Genomic DNA, 19,034 nt, shown 5'->3' with positions numbered 1-19,034 from the left:
ATCGGAGCTGACGAGAAAAGTAATAAAAATAAATCGTCACTGTTCTTACATGTCATGGGTGATGAAGCGCTGGAGGTGTATAATAACTTCACATTCGCTGCTAATGGAGACAAAATGAAGCTAGATAAAATAATGGAACAGTTTGAGGCCTACTGCATACCTAAAAGTAACGTGACGTTTGAGAGGCACAGATTTTTCACATGTGTACAGAAAACGGGTGAGACTATTGATCAGTATGTGACTGAACTGAGAAACAGAAGCAAATCGTGTGAATTTGGGGGACTGACAGACTTGCTGATAAAAGACAGACTGGTGTGTGGTATTCCAGATAATGGTCTAAGGGAAAGACTGCTAAGAGAGCAAGATCTAGACCTGGGAAAAGCCATAGCACTGTGTAGGGCTACAGAGACTGTGAAGTTGCAGGCAAAGGAGCTGTTCAGTGACAGTAGCTGCAACGTGGATGCAGTGAGTAAGAACGGACACAAACCGTTTAACAAAAAGAGCACCAATGTGAAAAAAGAGGCGTGGCCAGCGAACGAAAATGAAAGGGACAATCGAAAGTCATGTAGTCGATGCGGTACACAGCATCCACCAAAAAAGTGTCCAGCATATGGTAAAAAATGCAATAGTTGCAACAAAAACAACCATTATGCCCGTTGCTGCAAGAACCAAGTGCAACAAAGCAAGGTCCATGCAGTAGATGAAAGCGACATAGAGGAGTTCTATGTAGATGTTGTGTCTGAAAACAAAAAAGAAGAAAGAGACTGGATGTTGACACTAAAAGTGAATGACATACACATTCCATTTAAATTGGATACTGGAGCACAAGTTAATGTGATATCAGAGACTGATTTTAAGAAAATTAGACCCAGACCAAAGATACATGGAATAAAAGTGAAAGTGACAGGATACTCAGGTACTGATATACCAGTGAAAGGAAGATGCATTGTCAAAGTAACACACAAGGACAGAGAGCACACGCTAGCATTAATCGTGGTGCCAAAGGATGTGCAAGCCATACTAGGTTTAAAAGCCTGTGAGAGACTGAACCTGGTAAAGAGAGTCCTCATTGTGGAAAGCGAAGGAGAGACAGTCTATGATGAACTGAATGTTGCGTACACACCGGGTAAGCTGATGTATACAGCAGACACATTGTCCAGAGCTGTTGGCCCAGGAGAGCCCGCAAACACAGTGAAAAGACTGATGTACAAGGCAAAAGACAGTGGAACTGACTTCTACCAAAGCATGCTTGTATACCGCACAACGCCGCTCGAGTGTGGTTTGTCACCAGCCCAACTCCTGATGGGACATCGGCTAAGGTCAAACCTACCCATCCCGGAGAACCTCCTGAAAACAAAAGAGGGGGAGAAAGTGAGGAAGTTCAAAGAACAACAGAAAGAAAAGCAAAAGTACTACTATGACAGAGGAACACAAAACCTACCTGAACTCCACACTGGTGACCAAGTAAGGTTGAAAGACAAAACAAACACATGGACTCAGAAGGGAACTGTCCTGAGTGAAGTTCAACCAAGATCATACACCATTCAGACAGATGAGGGTGCTGTTCTGAGAAGAAATCATCGAGATCTTCTCATGGGACCAGCCACAGCAGGTCAAGAGACTGATACTGTTGAACAACCTGATCACACAGCTGAGAACCAATCATCTGAGGCAACAACTCAGATTCAAGGACAATCAATCAGAAAATCCTCAAGACACGTGAAGCCTCCTGAGAGACTCATTGAGCAAATTTAAGGACTATTGTTATAGAAGGAAGTAATGTTATCTTATTCTTTCTTCAAGTTCTAGTGTATTGACATATTTCATGTGAACACACAAAGCAAGGTTAAAAAACCTTGATCATGATAATGATAATGTAAGTTCATTAAGTGTTACAGTTAAAATGCAGATTAATACAAAGAAAACATGTTAGTTAAAAGTAAAATACTTTTGTTTTAAGAAAAGGAGATGTAATGATATCAGCAAATAGAGATGGTATTTGCCTGTTTGATTATGATGCCTTACCAGCATGTATTGATTGCTTGTGCCTGACCAGCAGAGGGCATGTGACCGAGACAAGCAAGGCAGTTCAGTTTAGTTTCAGTTTCGTTCTAGATGCATCACTAGCATCGTGTCTCCTGTAAAGCTGTATAAAGAGTTGAACAGACTTTAGATTAAAAGACATTCTCTTTCATAAATGTCTCATCATTGAACCCACAAAGAAATCAATACAGGCAGTATTTGAAAATCAGCAGGAGGTTTCCTTGCCCGTGCTTGACCTGAAGCCATGAGACTTCATGGGGTCTGGAGTCAATGTTGATGACTCCCAGGACCACTCCATCCTGACTGTATACCACTGTGCCGCTACCCTTGGTGGGTCTGTCCTACCGGCGGGACAGGACATACCCAGAGATGGTGATGGAGGAGTTTGGGACATTGGCTGAAAGGTATGATTCTGTGAGTATGACTATGTCAGTCTGTTGTTTGACTGGTCTGTGGGACAGCTCTCCCGATTTTGGCACAAGTCCCCAGATGTTGGTGAGGAGGACTTTGCAGGGTCGACTGGACTGGGTGTGCCATTTCCGTGTCTGTAGCCGGTACTGAGGTCGATGCCGGCAGGTCCATCCAGTTTTATTCTTATTATTGTGTTTTGTAGCGATTTATTACAACTGAGTGGCTTGCTAGGCCATTTCAGAGGGTAGTTAAGAGTCAACCACATTGCTGTGGTTTTGGAGTCTGTAGTCACATATAGGCCAGACCGGGTAAGGACAGCAGATTTCCTTCCCTAAAGGACATTAGTGAACCAGTTGGGTTTTTACAACAATCTGATCGTTTCATGGTCACCATTACTGATACTAACTTTTTATTCCAGATTTATTTAATTAACTTTGGAGCATCCACGATTCTGAGAGGGGTGTGGATAGCACATTTAGTGAGTTGGTCACACCGCAGGTTAAGGCCAGCGTAGACAGTACATGGGTGACCAAAAGGCAGAGCAAGGGCAGGAAGGTAGTGCAGAAATCCCCTGGGGTTGTCTCCCTTAGCAACAGGTTCACCGTCTTAGGTACTGTTGTCGGGGGGGGTGACGCATCGGGGGAAGGCACCAGCAGCCAGGCTCATGGCACCATGACTGGCTCTGTTGCAAAGAAGGGAGGGAAAAAGAGTGGCAGGGCTATAGTAATAGGGGATTCGATTGTAAGGGGAATAGATAGGGGTTTCTGTGGTCGCGACCGAGACTCCAGGATGGTATGTTGCCTCCCTGGTGCAAGGGTCAAGGATGTCTCGGCGCGGGTACAGAACATTCTGGAGGGGGAGGGGGAACAGCCAGTTGTCGTGATACATGTTGGTACCAACGACGTAGCTAAAAAAAGGGAAGAGGTCCTACAAGTAGAATTTAGGGAGTTAGGAGCCAAGCTAAAAAGTAGGACCTCGAAGGTAGTAATCTCTGGATTACTACCAGTGCCACGTGCTAGTAAGAGTACAGAGAACAGGATAGTTAGGCTAAATACGTGGCTTGAGCAGTGGTGTAAGAGGGAGGGTTTTAAATTTTTGAGGCATTGGAACCAGTTTTGTGGTAGGTGTGACCTATACAAAAGGGACGGTCTACACCTGTGCAGAGATGGAACTGATGTTCTCGGGGTAATTTTTGATAAAGCAGTTCGGGAGCATTTAAACTAGTATGGCAGGGGGCTAGAAACCTATGTAGTGAAATAGAGGAAAGTGAAAGGCAGACAGAAATAAATGGTAAAAGGGTGAGGAACAAAAAACAAAGGGCCAAACTAATTCATAAAAAATGTGAGCATAAAAAAAGCCTGAGGGTTTTATACCTTAATGCGAGAAGCATCAGGAACAAGGTAGATGAATTAGCTGTGGAAATAGAGGTTAATAATTATGATCTAATTGGGATTACGGAAACATGGTTGCAGGGTGAGCAGGGCTGGGAGCTTAACATACAGGGGTATTCAGTATTTAGGAAGGATCGACAAAAAAGAAAGGGAGGAGGGGTAGCATTGCTAGTAAAAGAGGGGATAAATGCAATTGAAAAGAAGGATATTAACTCAGTTAATACAGAATCTATATGGGTGGAGCTAAGAAATAGCGAGGGGCGAAAAACATTAATAGGAGTGGTATATAGGCCTCCAAATAGTAAAATAGAGGTTAGGGAGGGCATCACGAGGGAAATTAGAGAAGCGTGCAATAAGAGCACAGCTGTCATCATAGGTGACTTTAACTTACATATAGATTGGACTAGCCTAATCAGTAAAAATAATGAGGAGGAGGAATTCCTTGAGTGTTTAAGGGATGGTTATCTGGATCAATATGTCGAGGAACCAACTCGGGAACAGGCTATATTGGACTGGGTACTGTGCAATGAGAAGGGACTAATCAGTAATCTTGTTGTACGGGGACCCTTGGGTCAGAGCGATCATAACATGATCGATTTCTCACTCGAAATGGAGAGCGAAGAAATTGACTCAGAGACTAAGGTCCTGAATTTAAACAAGGGGAATTATGATGCCATGAGACGGGAACTGAGTAGGTCTGATTGGACAACGTTCCTGGGAGGACTGGAGGTAGATAAACAATGGCAAACATTTAAAGATAGAATGACAAAATTGCAAAAATTGTTTATACCAATCTGGCATAAAAGGAAATCTAAAAAGGTGACTCAACCGTGGATAACAGGGGAAATTAGAGACAGCATAAAATCCAAAGATAGGGCGTATAAAATAGCCAAAAAAAGCGCCAGAGCGGAAGATTGGGAACAGTTTAAGATAGAGCAAAGGAGGGCAAAGGGCATGATCAAGAGGGGCAAAATAGCTTACGAAAACAAGCTGGCGGAAAATATAAAAACTAACTCCAAAAGCTTTTATAAATATATCAAAAGGAAAAGACTGGTGAAAACCAAAGTTGGTCCATTGCAGTCAGATACGGGGGAATATATAATGGGAAATAAGGAAATGGCAGATCAACTAAATGCATACTTTGGGTCAGTCTTTACGAAGGAAGACACAAAAAACCTCCCTGGGATATCGGGAAAAATAGGGACATTGGCAAAGGAGGAACTGACGCAAATCAATATCTCTAAGGATATGGTGTTAAGGAAGCTAAAGGGATTGAAGGTGGACAAATCCCCAGGGCCTGATAACATGCATCCTAGGGTACTGAAGGAGGTGGCCCTAGAGATAGCGGATGCACTAAGGATGATTTTTCAGAATTCATTAGACTCGGGAACAGTGCCAATGGATTGGAGGGTAGCTAACGTTACCCCACTATTCAAAAAGGGGGGTAGGGAAAAAGCAGGTAATTACAGACCTGTAAGCCTTACATCAGTTGTGGGCAAAATGCTGGAGTCCATCATTAAGGATGAAATAGCGGAGCACTTAGCAAATGGGGACAGGATAGGACAGAGTCAACATGGATTTACAAAGGGTAAATCGTGCTTGACTAATCTATTGGAATTTTTTGAGGGAGTAACTGGTAGAATAGATGGGGGAGAGCCAGTAGATGTGGTGTACCTGGACTTCCAAAAGGCCTTCGATAAGGTCCCACATAAAAGATTAGCATGGAAAATTGAGGCTCATGGGATAAAGGGGAAAGTTTTGGCGTGGATAGGGAACTGGCTGTCAGATAGAAAACAGAGAGTTGGAATAAACGGCTCATTTTCTGAATGGCAGGCAGTAACAAGTGGGGTACCACAGGGATCTGTCCTGGGCCCCCAGCTGTTCACAATTTACATTAATGACCTGGATCAGGGAGTCGGATGCAGCATTTCCAAATTTGCAGACGACACTAAACTAGGAGGGGGGGTGGGCTCAGAGGAAGAGACCAGGAAGCTCCAGAGCGATTTGGACAGACTGGGCGATTGGGCGGATAAATGGCAGATGCACTATAATGTGGACAAGTGCGAAGTTATCCACCTTGGGTGCAGGAACGGGAGGGCAAATTATTATTTAAATGGCAATAGATTGGGAGAGGGGGAAGTACAGAGAGACCTGGGTGTTCTTGTACACCAGTCACTGAAGGCGAGCATGCAGGTGCAACAGGCGGTCAAGAAGGCAAACGGTATGCTGGCCTTCATAGCAAAAGGGTTAGAATACAGGAACAGGGATACCTTGCTGCAGCTGTACAGGGCACTGGTGAGACCACACCTCGAGTACTGTGTACAGTTTTGGTCGCCTCATCTGAGGAAGGATGTTCTTGCCATGGAGGGGGTGCAGCGGCGATTCACCAGGCTGATACCAGGAATGGCGGGAATGACCTATGAGGAGAGACTATGTAGTTTAGGGATGTACACACTGGAGTTTAGAAGATTGAGAGGGGACCTCATAGAAGTGTATAAAATTCTGACAGGTCTAGACAGACTGGATGCAGAAGGAATGTTTCCCTTGGCGGGTGAGAACAGAACTAGAGGACATAATTTAAGGATAAGGGCTAAACCATTTAGGACAGAGATGAGGGGGAATTTCTTCACTCAGAGAGTGGTGAACCTGTGGAACTCATTGCCACAGAGGGCAGTGTACGCCAGCTCATTAAATATATTTAAGAGGGAATTAGATATATTTCTACGGGCAAAAGGGGTTAAGGGTTACGGAGAGAAGGCGGGGACGGGATACTGAATTAAAGGATCAGCCATGATCTCATCGAATGGCGGAGCAGGCACGAAGGGCCGAATGGCCTACTCCTGCTCCTATCTTCTATGTATCTATGTATGTAAATTCCCCAGCTCCTGTGGTGGGATTTGAACTCACGATCATTACTCCACGCCTCTGGATTACTAGACCAGTAACATAACCACTGTGCTACCATTCCCTATAATGTGCTGCTTAAGATGTGGTCCATTTTTCTGTTATGACAACTTAATGTTTGCAACAAAGTGGTTCCCACCTGTTTACTCAAGTGCCGGCTTGACTAAGTTTGTGGCAGTCTCACCTCTGAATCAGAAGATTGTGGGTTCAAGCCCACTCTGGGCTACTGCTTCAATACAGTGCTGAAGGAGTGCTGCATTGTCAGATGCACTGTTGTTCAGATGAAGTGTTAAATTGAGGCCCCCTTCTTGTCCGCCCATGTGATGTAAAAGATCCTATGGCACTATTTCAAAGAAGAGCAGGGACTTCACCTGATGTTCTGACAACAATTCCCTTTCCACCAACATAATCAAAAGCAGATTATCTGGGCATTCATCTGTTGTGGGAGCTGAAGTTTATGGAGGGTGGAAGATGGGAGGCTGGCCAGGAGAGCATTGGAATACTCAAGGCTAGAGGTAACAAAAAAAGAGAAAAAGAAAGATTTGCATTTATATATGGTGTGGAGATGCCGGTGTTGGACTGGGGTGGACAAATGTAAGAAGTCACACAACACCAGGTTATAGTCCAACAGTTTTATTTAAATCACAAGCTTTCGGAGCGCTGCTCCTTCATCAGGTGAAGTGGAGAGATGCATAAAGACACAGCTTATATGGTCAGAGAATAATGCCAGATGATTACAGGTAATCTTTCTAACTGCCATTTATCACACCTCAGCAGAGAGATAATCACAGCAATCAAAGGTGTGAATGGTGTCCAAACAGGTTAGTCAGGAAAACATTACATCAAAGAACAATGAGGTGGGGTCACAAGGGGTCAAATGTTGCAGATGCTGGGGTCTGTATGAAAAACAAAAAACAGACAAAAAAAACATTTTTTTTTGCTGGAAATCACAGCAGGTCCGGCCGCATCTGTGTAGCGAGAACAAGCCAACGACGACTCGAGCCTGGGTGACCCTACGTCAGGTGGGGTTACATGTAGCGTGACATAAACCCAAGATCCCGGTTGAGGCCGTCCTCATGAGTGCGGAACTTGGCGATCAGTTTCTGCTCGATGATTTTGCGTTGTCGTGTGTCTCGAAGGCCACCTTGGAGAATGCTTACCCGAAGATCGGAGGCTGAATGTCCTTGACTGCTGAAGTGTTCCCCGACTGGGAGGGAACACGCCTGCCTGGCGATTGTTGCGCGGTGTCCGTTCTTCCGTTGTCGCAGTGTCTGCATGGTCTCGCCGATGTACCATGCTCCGGGGCATCCTTTCCTGCAATGTATGAGGTAGACAATGTTGGCCGAGTCACATGAGTATGTACCGTGTACCTGGTGGGTGGTGTCCTCACGTGTGATGATGGTGTCTGATACCATCATCACATGTGAGGTCACCACCCACCAGGTACATGGTACATACTCATGTGACTTGGCCAACATTGTCTACCTCATACATTGCAGGAAAGGATGCCCCGGAGCATAGTACATCGGTGAGACCATGCAGACACTGCGACAACGGATGAACGGACACCGCGCAACAATCGCCAGGCAGGAGTGTTCCCTCCCAGTCGGGGAACACTTCAGCAGTCAAGGACATTCAGCCTCCGATCTTCGGGTAAGCATTCTCCAAGGCGGCCTTCGAGACACACGACAACGTAAAATCGTCGAGCAGAAACTGATAGCCAAGTTCCGCACTCATGAGGACGGCCTCAACCGGGATCTTGGGTTCATGTCACGCTACATGTAACCCCATCTGACGTAGGGTCACCCAGACTCGAGTCGTCGTTGGCTTGTTCTCTCGACACAAATGTGGCCGGACCTGCTGTGATTTCCAGCAAAAAAAAATGTTTTTTTGTCTGTTTTTTGTTTTTCATACAGACCCCAGCATCTGCAACATTTGACCCCTTGTGACCCCACCTCATTGTTCTTTGATGTAATGTTTTCCTGACTAACCTGTTTGGACACCATTCACACCTTTGATTGCTGTGATGATCTCTCTGCTGAAGTGTGATAAATGGCAGTTAAAAAGATTACCTGTAATCATCTGGCATTATTCTCTGACTATACAAGCTGTGTCTTTATGCATTTCTCCACTTCACCTGACGAAGGAGCAATGCTCCGAAAGCTTGTGATTTCAAATAAAACTGTTGGACTATAACCTGGTGTTGTGTGACTTCTTACATTTGCATTTATATAGCGCATTTCACGACCACCGGATGTCTCAAAGTGCTTTACAGCCAATGAAGTACTTTTGAAGTGGAGTCACTGTTGTGGGAAATGCGGCAGCCAATCTGCGCACCGCAAACTCCCACAAACAGTAATGTGATAATAACCAGATAATCTGTTTGTTTTTGTTATGTTGGTTGAGGGATAAGTATTGGCCAGGACACCAGGGATAACAAAGGCATGGATAAGTGTTTCAGCAGCAAATGAGCTGGGGCAGGGGTAGAGTCAGGCGATGTTGTGGAGGTAGAAGCAGGCTGTGTTGATGGTGGAGTGGATATCTGGTTGGAAGCTTATCTCAGTGTCAAATACAACACCAAGGTTGTGAACGGTCTGGTTCAGCCTCAGACAGTAGCCAGGGAGAGGGCTGGAGTTGATGGCTGGAGAATGGAGTTGTGGCTGGGACTGAAGATAATGGCTTCAGTCTTCCTAATATTTAGTTGGAGGGAATTTCTGGTCATCCAGTACGTCGGACAAGTCGTGTGACAAATCCGAGACAGTAGAGGAGTTGAGAGAGGTGATGGTGAGGCAAAGCTGGGTGTCGTCAGCGTACAGGTGGGACCTGACGGAATGAAATAGTCCAGGTGCCGGTATGTATACTTTGTTGCCAGTAGTGCTTCTCTTCAATGCTGTGTAGATTTTTTTTAATCCATTATTATCACACATCGCAGGGTTCCATTGTATAAAACTAGCTTAAAAATGTCAGCTGTGACTTGCTTACATCATAAGCAAGCATGAGTTTGCTTCAATAATGAGTTCTGACAAAAGGTCATCGATCTGAAACGTTAACTCTGTTTCTCTCTTCACAGGTGCTGCCTGACCTGCTGAGTATCTCCAGCATTTTCTGTTTTTATTTCAGATTTCCAGCATCTGCAGTATTTTCTTTTTGTATGAGCTTGCTTCAGTTGGATGCACTCTGATCTGAGTTAGAAGGGTGTGAGTTCAAGCCTCACTCCTAGATCTGAGTACATAATCTAGACTTGGTGTGGAGATGCCAGTGTTGGACTGGGGTGGACAAATGTAAGAAGTCACACAACAGTTTTATTTGAAATCACAAGCTTTCGGAGCGCTGCTCCTTCGTCAGGTGAAGTGGAGAGATGCATAAAGACACAGATTATATAGTCAGAGAATAATGCCAGATGATTACAGGTAATCTTTCTAACTGCCATTTATCACACCTCGGCAGAGAGATAATCACAGCAATCAAAGGTGTGAATGGTGTCCAAACAGGTCAGTCAGGAAAACATTACATCAAAGAACAATGAGGTGGGGTCACAAGGGGTCAAATGTTGCAGATGCTGGGGTCTGTATGAAAAACAAAAAACAGACAAAAAACATTTTCTTTGCTGGAAATCACAGCAGGTCCGGCCGCATCTGTGTAGAGAGAACAAGCCAATGACAACTCGAGTCTGGATGACCCTACGTCAGGTGGGGTTACATGTAGCGTGACATGAACCCAAGATCCTGGTTGAGGCCGTCCTCATGAGTGCGGAACTTGGCTATCAGTTTCTGCTCTACGATTTTGCGTTGTCGTGTGTCTCAAAGGCTGCCTTGGAGAATGCTTACCCGAAGGTCAGAGGCTGAATGTCCTTGACTGCTGAAGTGTTCCCCAACTGGGAGGGAACACTCCTGCCTGGCGATTGTTGTGCGGTGTCCGTTCATCCATTGTTGCAGTGTCTGCATGGTCTCGCCGATGTACCATGCTCCGGGGCATCCTTCCTCAACCGGGATCTTGGGTTCATGTCACGCTACATGTAACCCCACCTGACGTAGCGTCATCCAGACTCGAGTCGTCGTTGGCTTGTTCTCTCTACACAGATGCGGCCGGACCTGCTGTGATTTCCAGCAAAGAAAATGTTTTTTTTCTGTTTTTTGTTTTTCATACAGACCCCAGCATCTGCAACATTTTACCCCTTGTGACCCCACCTCATTGTTCTTTGATGTAATGTTTTCCTGACTGACCTGTTTGGACGCCATTCACACCTTTGATTGCTGTGGTTATCTCTCTGCTGAGGTGTGATAAATGGCAGTTAGAAAGATTACCTGTAATCATCTGGCATTATTCTCTGACTATATAATCTGTGTCTATAGGCATCTCTCCACTTCACCTGACGAAGGAGCAGCGCTCCGAAAGCTTGTGATTTCAAATAAAACTGTTGGACTATAACCTGGTGTTGTGTGACTTCTTACAATAATCTAGACTGATATTCCAGTGCATTTTCAGAAGTGTGGGTTTTTGCTGTGCTCAAAATGGCTGCTGTGTTTATATATCAGTTACTGCACTCCAGCTTATTTGATTGGGCTGGAACTTGCTGGAGTGGAGCATCTTGTGACATGCCCACTTAGTTAGACTTTTCCTGCACCCTTCAGCTCAAATTCTTTTTCCGTATGCGTTGCTGAAAGTGTGAGCTGATAATGGTGCAGCGCGGGCAACAGGGAATCTGGGACCTTGGTGAACAATGGGACCAATAGTGTAACTCCTTAACCAATGAGATTTCAGGATTGAGAAATAAACAGAGAAGGAGGGTGAATTAAAGGGGGTGTATTCAAGCCAAATCGGGTTCAGAAAAAGAAACAAAGAGGGAACGAAAGATTGGATTAAGAGAGAGAGTAAAACGAGACAGAAAGGAAAAGTAAGAAAAAAAGTTTAAATTTTTTTTAAATCTCCAACAATTGACTGCCTGAAGGAATGAAAACCCCACACTTTTAATTATTCACTTTCTAGGCCAGAGAGGTTGATTGCCTGTCATTAACAATTATCACATTGTTAAAAGGGTACTTATACTGTTAATTACTAGACTTAACTTGCTGTGATGAGTTTAATGGGCAATTAATGTGCAAATGCAGCAACTGCATGATACTCAAGGGGAGGTTAAGCGTGAGATGCCATTTTCACAAAGCTATCGCCGAAGCGGCACAAATCGGCCAGCAACTCGTGGTGATCCACAATTCATGGGGTATCTCTTCCTCGCTACAAGTTGCTGGCCGATTTGTGCATTAATAAGGGCGTGCGTCGTTCAGACACCATTACTTTTTCAGCAAGTTCTGGCCCAATACTTCTGAAATGTTTTGTGGCGTTTCCGATAGGTGTGATAAGGTGCTACAAAAATGCAAATTGTTCTTTCTTTGCTTTCGGTTTCATTATTTCGTTTACAAAATTGATGTTGCAAATCGTACGTGGATGTATTGCTAATTGTAGGTAGCAGTCTCCATCTGTTATTTCACAGGATGCTGCTTCTGAAAATGAAAAAAAATGAATGATACCAATTTTTGTGCAAATTCTTTGTTTACCACTACGACTGTTTATCACAAAATAAACAATTATGTTGATGTAAGTTTTTCCATTTTGCAGACCCACCGAGTGTGGAGCCTACATTTCAGGAGATTCGGCAGGGCCAAGGCAGGAGCATCACCATGACCTGCAGAGTACTGAAAGCTTACCCAACCCGCGTGCTGACCTTCGAGTGGAAGCTGGGAAATAAGATTTTACTGACGGGGCGATTTGAGTCACAGGATTATACACAGATCCGAGTGGACAACCTTTCCAAAGACAGCTATGGAGTTTACAACTGCAGCATAATGAATGAGGCCGGTGCTGGCACATGTAGCTTCCTTGTGACAGGTACCCATTATGAATGCCATTATATGATGTTTTTATATTACACACTGCATATTCATTTCCCTGTTGTTTTGATTTAGCACTGCAAAAACCATTTACTTCCTATCTTCATCTGATTCACCTGGCAGAACCATTCTATAGCGTTTTTGTCGCTGTGACCTCAGTTTATAATTTTAGCTCTACTTCTAACTGCCATTAGCATGCTTTTCATTTTACTGCCGTCATAATAAATCTCATTTGCAACAGATTAAAGGTATTTTCTAGCTGTCTGAAGACTGAAGTACAAGTCCAAAATTAAAATAAATTGGATTAATAACCATCATTAAAATCAATTATTATGAGAACTTCTTGCCTATGACAGATGGCAGAGAGTTAATAAGGCAGACTTTAGTCTCTCTCTAGACTTGACTATTCCGATGCACTCCTGACCGGCCTCCCATGTTCTACCCTCCATAAACTTGAGGTCATCTAAAACTCGGCTGCCCGTGTCCTAACTCGCACCAAGTCCCCATCACCCCTGTGCTCGCTGACCTACATTGGCTCCCAGTTAAGCAGTGCCTCAATTTCAAAATTTTCATCCTTATTTTCAAATCCCTCCATGGCCTTGCCCCCTCCCAACCTCCTCCAGCACCACAACCCCCCGAGATATCTGCGCTCCTCTAATTCTGCCCTCTTGAGCATCCCTGATTATAATCACTCAACCATTGGTGACCGTGCCTTCTGTTGCCTAGGCCCTAAGCTTTGGAATTCCCTGCCTAAACCTCTCCGCCTCGCTACCTCTCTTTCCTCCTTTAAGATGCTCCTTAAAAACCTACCTTATTGACCAAGCTTTTGGTCATCTGCCCTAATTTCTCTTTATGTGGCTCGGTGTCAAATATTTTGTCTTATAATACTCCTGTGAAGCACCTTGGGACGTTTTATTACGTTAACGGTGCTATATAAATACAAGTTGTTGTAGTATGTTGAGATGACATCGATAAACCTTTATGATTGTCATGTGTTAGGATTGTTTTTATCAGTTTTTTTTCCTTCAAGGAAAGGATTTGGGAATGAGTTATGTTTAAGTGTTATTTATGAAACCAAGGTGAATTTGCACAGGCTTTCAAAAGAAAAAGCCAAAGACTGCAGGCACTGAAGCTATGTATTGAAGCCAGATGAGCCAGTTTGTGGAATATCACAGCTCACACTCTATTTCAGTATGGTTCAGATATTTCATCCCAGGCCCATTAAGTCAAGATAGCTCCTATTCATTTTGAGAACAGCAGGTGTAGCTTTCAAAAGCTCTTATAATATATTGTCCGTGACTACACAAACTACTCGGGGTCCAGGTATATTGTGTATCAGTAAAACAGTCCGTGACTACACAAACCACTCTGGGTCCAGGTATATTGTGTATCAGTAAAACAGTCCATGACTACACAAACCACTCTGGGTCCAGGTATATTGTGTATCAGTAAAACAGTCCGTGACTACACAAACCACTCTGGGTACAGGTATATTGTGTATCAGTAAAACAGTCCGTGACTACACAAACCACTCTGGGTCCAGGTATATTGTGTATCAGTAAAACAGTCCGTGACTACACAAACCACTCTGGGTCCAGGTATATTGTGTATCAGTAAAACAGTCTTGCTGTGTTCCGTTGACCGATGCTCCTATCAATCTCTGGTTACACGGTGCGCGCTTTCGATGTTCAAAACCTGTACCTTTATACCCTTTTTCCTCTCGTTTTGCCTACGTGGCAGTAATTAACCCTCTGATGCCTGGTAAAAAGTGTTGCTTCCCTCGTTAGCCATCTTATGACCTTGTTGATCCTACTAGGTTTTTCTCTATGCATAACAAAGTACCCTTATCTCAGATCTTCACTTTTCACAGAACATTTCCTAGAATGTTGACAAAACAGTCAGTCCATCCTATAGCTGTACCAATGAAAGATGTCTCCAACTCTTATCTATCTCTCTAGTTTTTATCTCTTTAAGCATAATATTGCTGAATTCTTCATCTCCATAAAACTTAGCACAACATTCCGTTACTTCAGTAATTTTAAACAATGGTTTTTAGTCAGGTTGGCATAATCCCATCCTGCTTTGCTCTTAGCCATTCGCCATTTTATACAGGCTTTTAGGCTTTTAGCATACAATTTCACATATTATAGTTATACAAAAATGGTTATAGAATCTTAATAATGTTTACTAAATCCTACAGGTGCACCCTATCCTACACAGGAGATATTTTCTTCATACCTGCACCCCAAAGTGGTAGTGGTGGGGAGAAGAGGTAGCGGTTTTCTTGATAGGCCTGCTGGTAAATCCCTGATCGGGCAAGAGCCAGAGGGACAGTCCTCCAACCGGCTGCATATGTGGAGAAAAGGGATGAAGGGAGTCTGTCAGATAACTAGATCCGGGAAGGAAACCTGGCATCGCAAGGGGAAACTCATTCATTCCAAGACCAGAACCGATTAGCTTCAGAGGACTGACCAGGATAAGTTAATTGAGTCTGCTAATAGGGACAGTGCCACATATTTTTATGATTTTTCCTGTTCTCAAGTGAGCTTCTATAGTTAGTTAACCAAGCTGAGATTTGATTATATCTCTCAGCAGTATGGTCACTTGCTGTCTGTAAAATAAAGCAGTTTTAATGATTCCTATCTGGCCTTATCTCATTAAGCGTTTCAGTCCACCTTTGGGACGATTAGTAAAGCTCAAATGAGGGCACGTGTGAAAGACATGATATCCAGTTCAAATTACAAGAGAATTCTATTGTTACACCCCTGGGTTAGGCTAATGTATAATTAGATATTGGACAGCATGGACACATTCCTGAATGTAAACACTCGGGCCATTTACAGGAATGGCAGTAAAAGTCCACACGAAGGAGTATTCAAGACAGTTGTAACAATGATATTATACACACCTCTCTATCCCAATCATAATATTATTATGCTCAACATCATCATAATTATCTTCTTGTGTGGTGGCAGGCTTCAGAACAGTTTTTACACTTGTTTTATATAAATTAATATATTTTAAAAGAGAACTGCATCCAGTGGTGAAGCTATTGCATTACCCCCTCCCCTTCTTGAAACAGGTTGGGCTCAATTTTAACTCAGCCGTCAGGCGGGCTTTGAGGCGTGTGGGGGGTTAAAATCACAAAACCTGGGGGTCGGGACCCCCCCCCCCCACCTGGTTCCCGACACCTAGCCATTTTAACCCAGGCGTGTCTGATGGTCCCGAATCAGTCCCGCCTGCAACAGGCGCGACTGGTCTTAAGGGCCCTTAAACAGCACTAATTGGCCTTTATAATCCCATTTTAACAGGCCCTTGCCTGTTTAACCCTTTTCCCACGTAAAACACGCCTGGTGGGGATCACGCCTGTGAAACCTGGCATGAGCACTGTTGGCTTGCTGACTATCAGCTGCAGGTCAACCATTAAAGAGGAGATTTGATCAGTCATCATTTGCAGGTGGCAGGACTTTGTTGTCATAGAGTTTTACAGCACAGAAAGAGGCCCTTCGGCCCATCGTGTCAGGCCTGGGGCAACTTTTACCAGGCTTAACCACACCTGTGGAAGGTTGGAGCCTCACACACTTCTCCTGCGAACCCCCTCTCGCCACCCTCACTCAACGCTTCCTCAACTGAGGCATCTACCAGAAGCATGGGAGGCCTTTTTTTCCTTCCCTTCTTGGCATTAGAGGACCTCCAGCACCAAGCGCGGCAGCAGCAGAACCAGGAACAACAGCAGCACCAGCAACAGCAGCAGCAGCAGGAGCGACAGGCTGCTGCTCACCCACCTGAGGCAGCACAGGCCAGAAGGGGCCAGCGCATGGAAGCCCGTCGACGCAGGAGAGACCCCCCAAACAAGGTCTACAGACACAGGGTCAGCTACCTCAACATGACTGAGCAGCAGTGCCAAAGGCGGCTCCGACTTTCGCAACAGGTAGTGACTGACATCTGCGCAATGATACAGCAAGACCTGCTGCCCTGAGGACCAGGTGGACACTCCTTACCAGTGGCCATCAAAGTCACCACCGCACTCAAATTTTTGGCCTCAGGCTCATTCAAGGGATCATCAGCAGACATCAGCGGCATCTCCCAGTCGGCCGCACACACTTGCATCATGCAGGTAACCGATGCCCTCTTTGCACTCGTGCACAATCACATCCATTTCACCAAGGATCGCGCAAATGTGACGGTGCGAGCGGTTGGATTAGTTCATCTGGCAGACTTTCCAAGGGTGCAGGGCGTCGTTGACTGCACACATGTGGCCCTTAGGGCACCCCATCACAATCCAGGTATTTTTGTCAACCGCAAGGGCTTCCACTCTCTTAACGTTCAGCTGGTGTGTGACCACAAGAAGGAGATTTTGCATGTTTGTGCCAAGTACCCTGGCAGTTGCCATGACTCCTTCATACTGCGCCAGTCTAGTGTGCCTCCGCTATTCAAGCCGCCAGACCAACTTCACGGATGGCTACTTGGAGACAAGGGCTATCCCCTGAGGACTTGGCTAATGATGCCATTGAGGAGGCCAGCCAACGAAGCTGAGGAGCGCTACAACTCCAGCCACATTTCCACCAGATCCATAATCGAGCAAACCGTTGGCTTGCTGAAGATGCGCTTCAGATGCCTGGATAGATCAGGTGGAGCCCTGCAGTACTCAACAGCCAGGGTCTCCAGAATCGTCGTGGTTTGCTGTGCACTCCACAATACGGCACAGCGTCGTGGCTTGCAGATTCCTGAGGACCAAGTGGCTCCTCACATACCCTCCTCAGATGATGGTGATGATGAGGAGGAGGAAGAGGAGGAGGAGGAGGAGGGCGAAAACGAGCATCCTGCAGAGGCCCATCAGCCAGCGGCAGCATTACGTGAGAACATTGCTGGCCGGGATGCAAGGAACGCACTCATCCTGGCCAGATTTGCTTAGCCTAGTAAATCAAACTCTTTTGCCTCGCAGCTTCTTACCTGAGCATCGACAATGGCCAAACCCTGCGGATTCCGAGCTATTTGACCAGCATCCTGACAACTGCAAGTAATCCTAAGCCCTCAATGTGAATGCCGCATTCGCGAAATGACACACGCCAGAACTGCAGCAGTTGCCATCAGAATTTTTATGCAAAACAAATAACTGATGGCATTTTTACAAAATACACAACATTTCACCCAAGTGACTACCCTTGTGACTATTTGTGCTTTATTTTCCTCTTACGCGTGCTCCTATGTAATGGTTCCCCTGTGGCTTCAGCAGATGTGGAGGCCCCTTGCTCACTTTCCTGCTGCTCCTGTCTCGACACCTTTGGCGGGCGTCCTCTGGGGTGGCGAGCCTGTGAGGGCTCATCAGCAGTCTGCTGCTCCTGCGGCTGTGCAGGAGTTGAGACGTCTATCTCAGTTGGGTGTGGACTCCGGCGGGGCTCTGACCGAGGGATCTGCAGTGGCATGGAAGTGTGAGCGCTTAGAGAGGAGCCCCCACTTCCTTGAGGTGGGCCAACAACCTCCCTCTCATGGGCCAGGTCCCCCTCAGTGCCTGCAAGTGGCTTGAGAGCACCTTGCTGCACATCAGGAGGGCCATGGGGACCCGTATCTGCAATGGCAGTCCTACTCAGAAGGACTTCCATGAAGGTCTAGTTTCTCTGTTCAATAGATGCCCATTGCTCCTCAAGAGATGTCATTCTATTCTGAACACTCACCATGTTTTCCATACCCTGGTGATTAACCTCCTCCATGGCCGTAGCCCTCCTCTCCTCTACCATAGCCCTCCTCTCCTCTACCGTAGCCATCCTCTCCTCTACGGTAGCCAGCCTTACCACGGAGGCAGCAATCATTTCCACGTAGGTAGCCGTCATTTCCGTGTTGATGCGTTCATGTGCCACTGACTCCACAAAGGCTCTGCTCATGGTCGCTATGGACTCCTCCATTCGCTCCACACTCGCAGCGACCCTGGAGATAAAACCTGCCAGAGACTCCTGCATCTGTGCATGGAGTTCCATCACCTCTGATCTTATGGATGGACCCAGAGGCAGAGGGTCGACATGCAGCTGAGCCGAGCTGGCAGAGTCCTGCACCCTCCGATGAGGACTCTCCACTGCTGTCCCTGTCTCCACAATCTGCTGATGCTCACTTGTGAGCTGTGATAAACCAGGTGACAACTCTACTCTGTGTCCCGAAGTTCCCACCGAGGTGTGAGTGTCTGCGCTGGTGCTGGGTGCGCTTATTTCTGCTGACGCTGCGCCCTCAGAGGTTGCAGATTCCTCTGAGGAGTCTGGCATCTCAGGCTCTTCCTCCTGCACACTGGGGACGGGGGCTCTCGATGGTCCTGTGGGGGAGTCAAGGAAAAAGTTAGAGATGTGATGCCAATGTTACATGCACATTGCATTTTGCAGATGATCATAAGTCCATATGATGTAGCTTCAGA

The 19,034-nt window shown here is 45.6% G+C and overlaps 1 protein-coding gene across 2 annotated transcripts in view; it reads left to right on the top strand.

Moving 5' to 3' along the window:
- The window catches only part of mdga2a (MAM domain containing glycosylphosphatidylinositol anchor 2a), a 1,193,698-nt gene that overhangs the window by 838,570 nt on the left and 336,094 nt on the right, over nt 1–19,034 (top strand). For both annotated transcript variants that reach the window (XM_086002928.1, XM_086002927.1), the window contains one exon: nt 12,363–12,632. In XM_086002928.1, the coding sequence (XP_085859054.1) occupies nt 12,363–12,632 (270 nt within the window). The remainder of the gene's footprint in view (nt 1–12,362; nt 12,633–19,034) is intronic.

This window comes from Somniosus microcephalus, chromosome 12, assembly GCF_052327205.1.
Source record: "Somniosus microcephalus isolate GS21.2 chromosome 12, FLI_Smic_1.0, whole genome shotgun sequence".
NCBI lineage: Eukaryota > Metazoa > Chordata > Chondrichthyes > Squaliformes > Somniosidae > Somniosus > Somniosus microcephalus.
The sequence above is the reverse complement of the archived record's forward strand: the minus strand, read 5'-3'. Positions and strand labels throughout refer to the sequence as shown.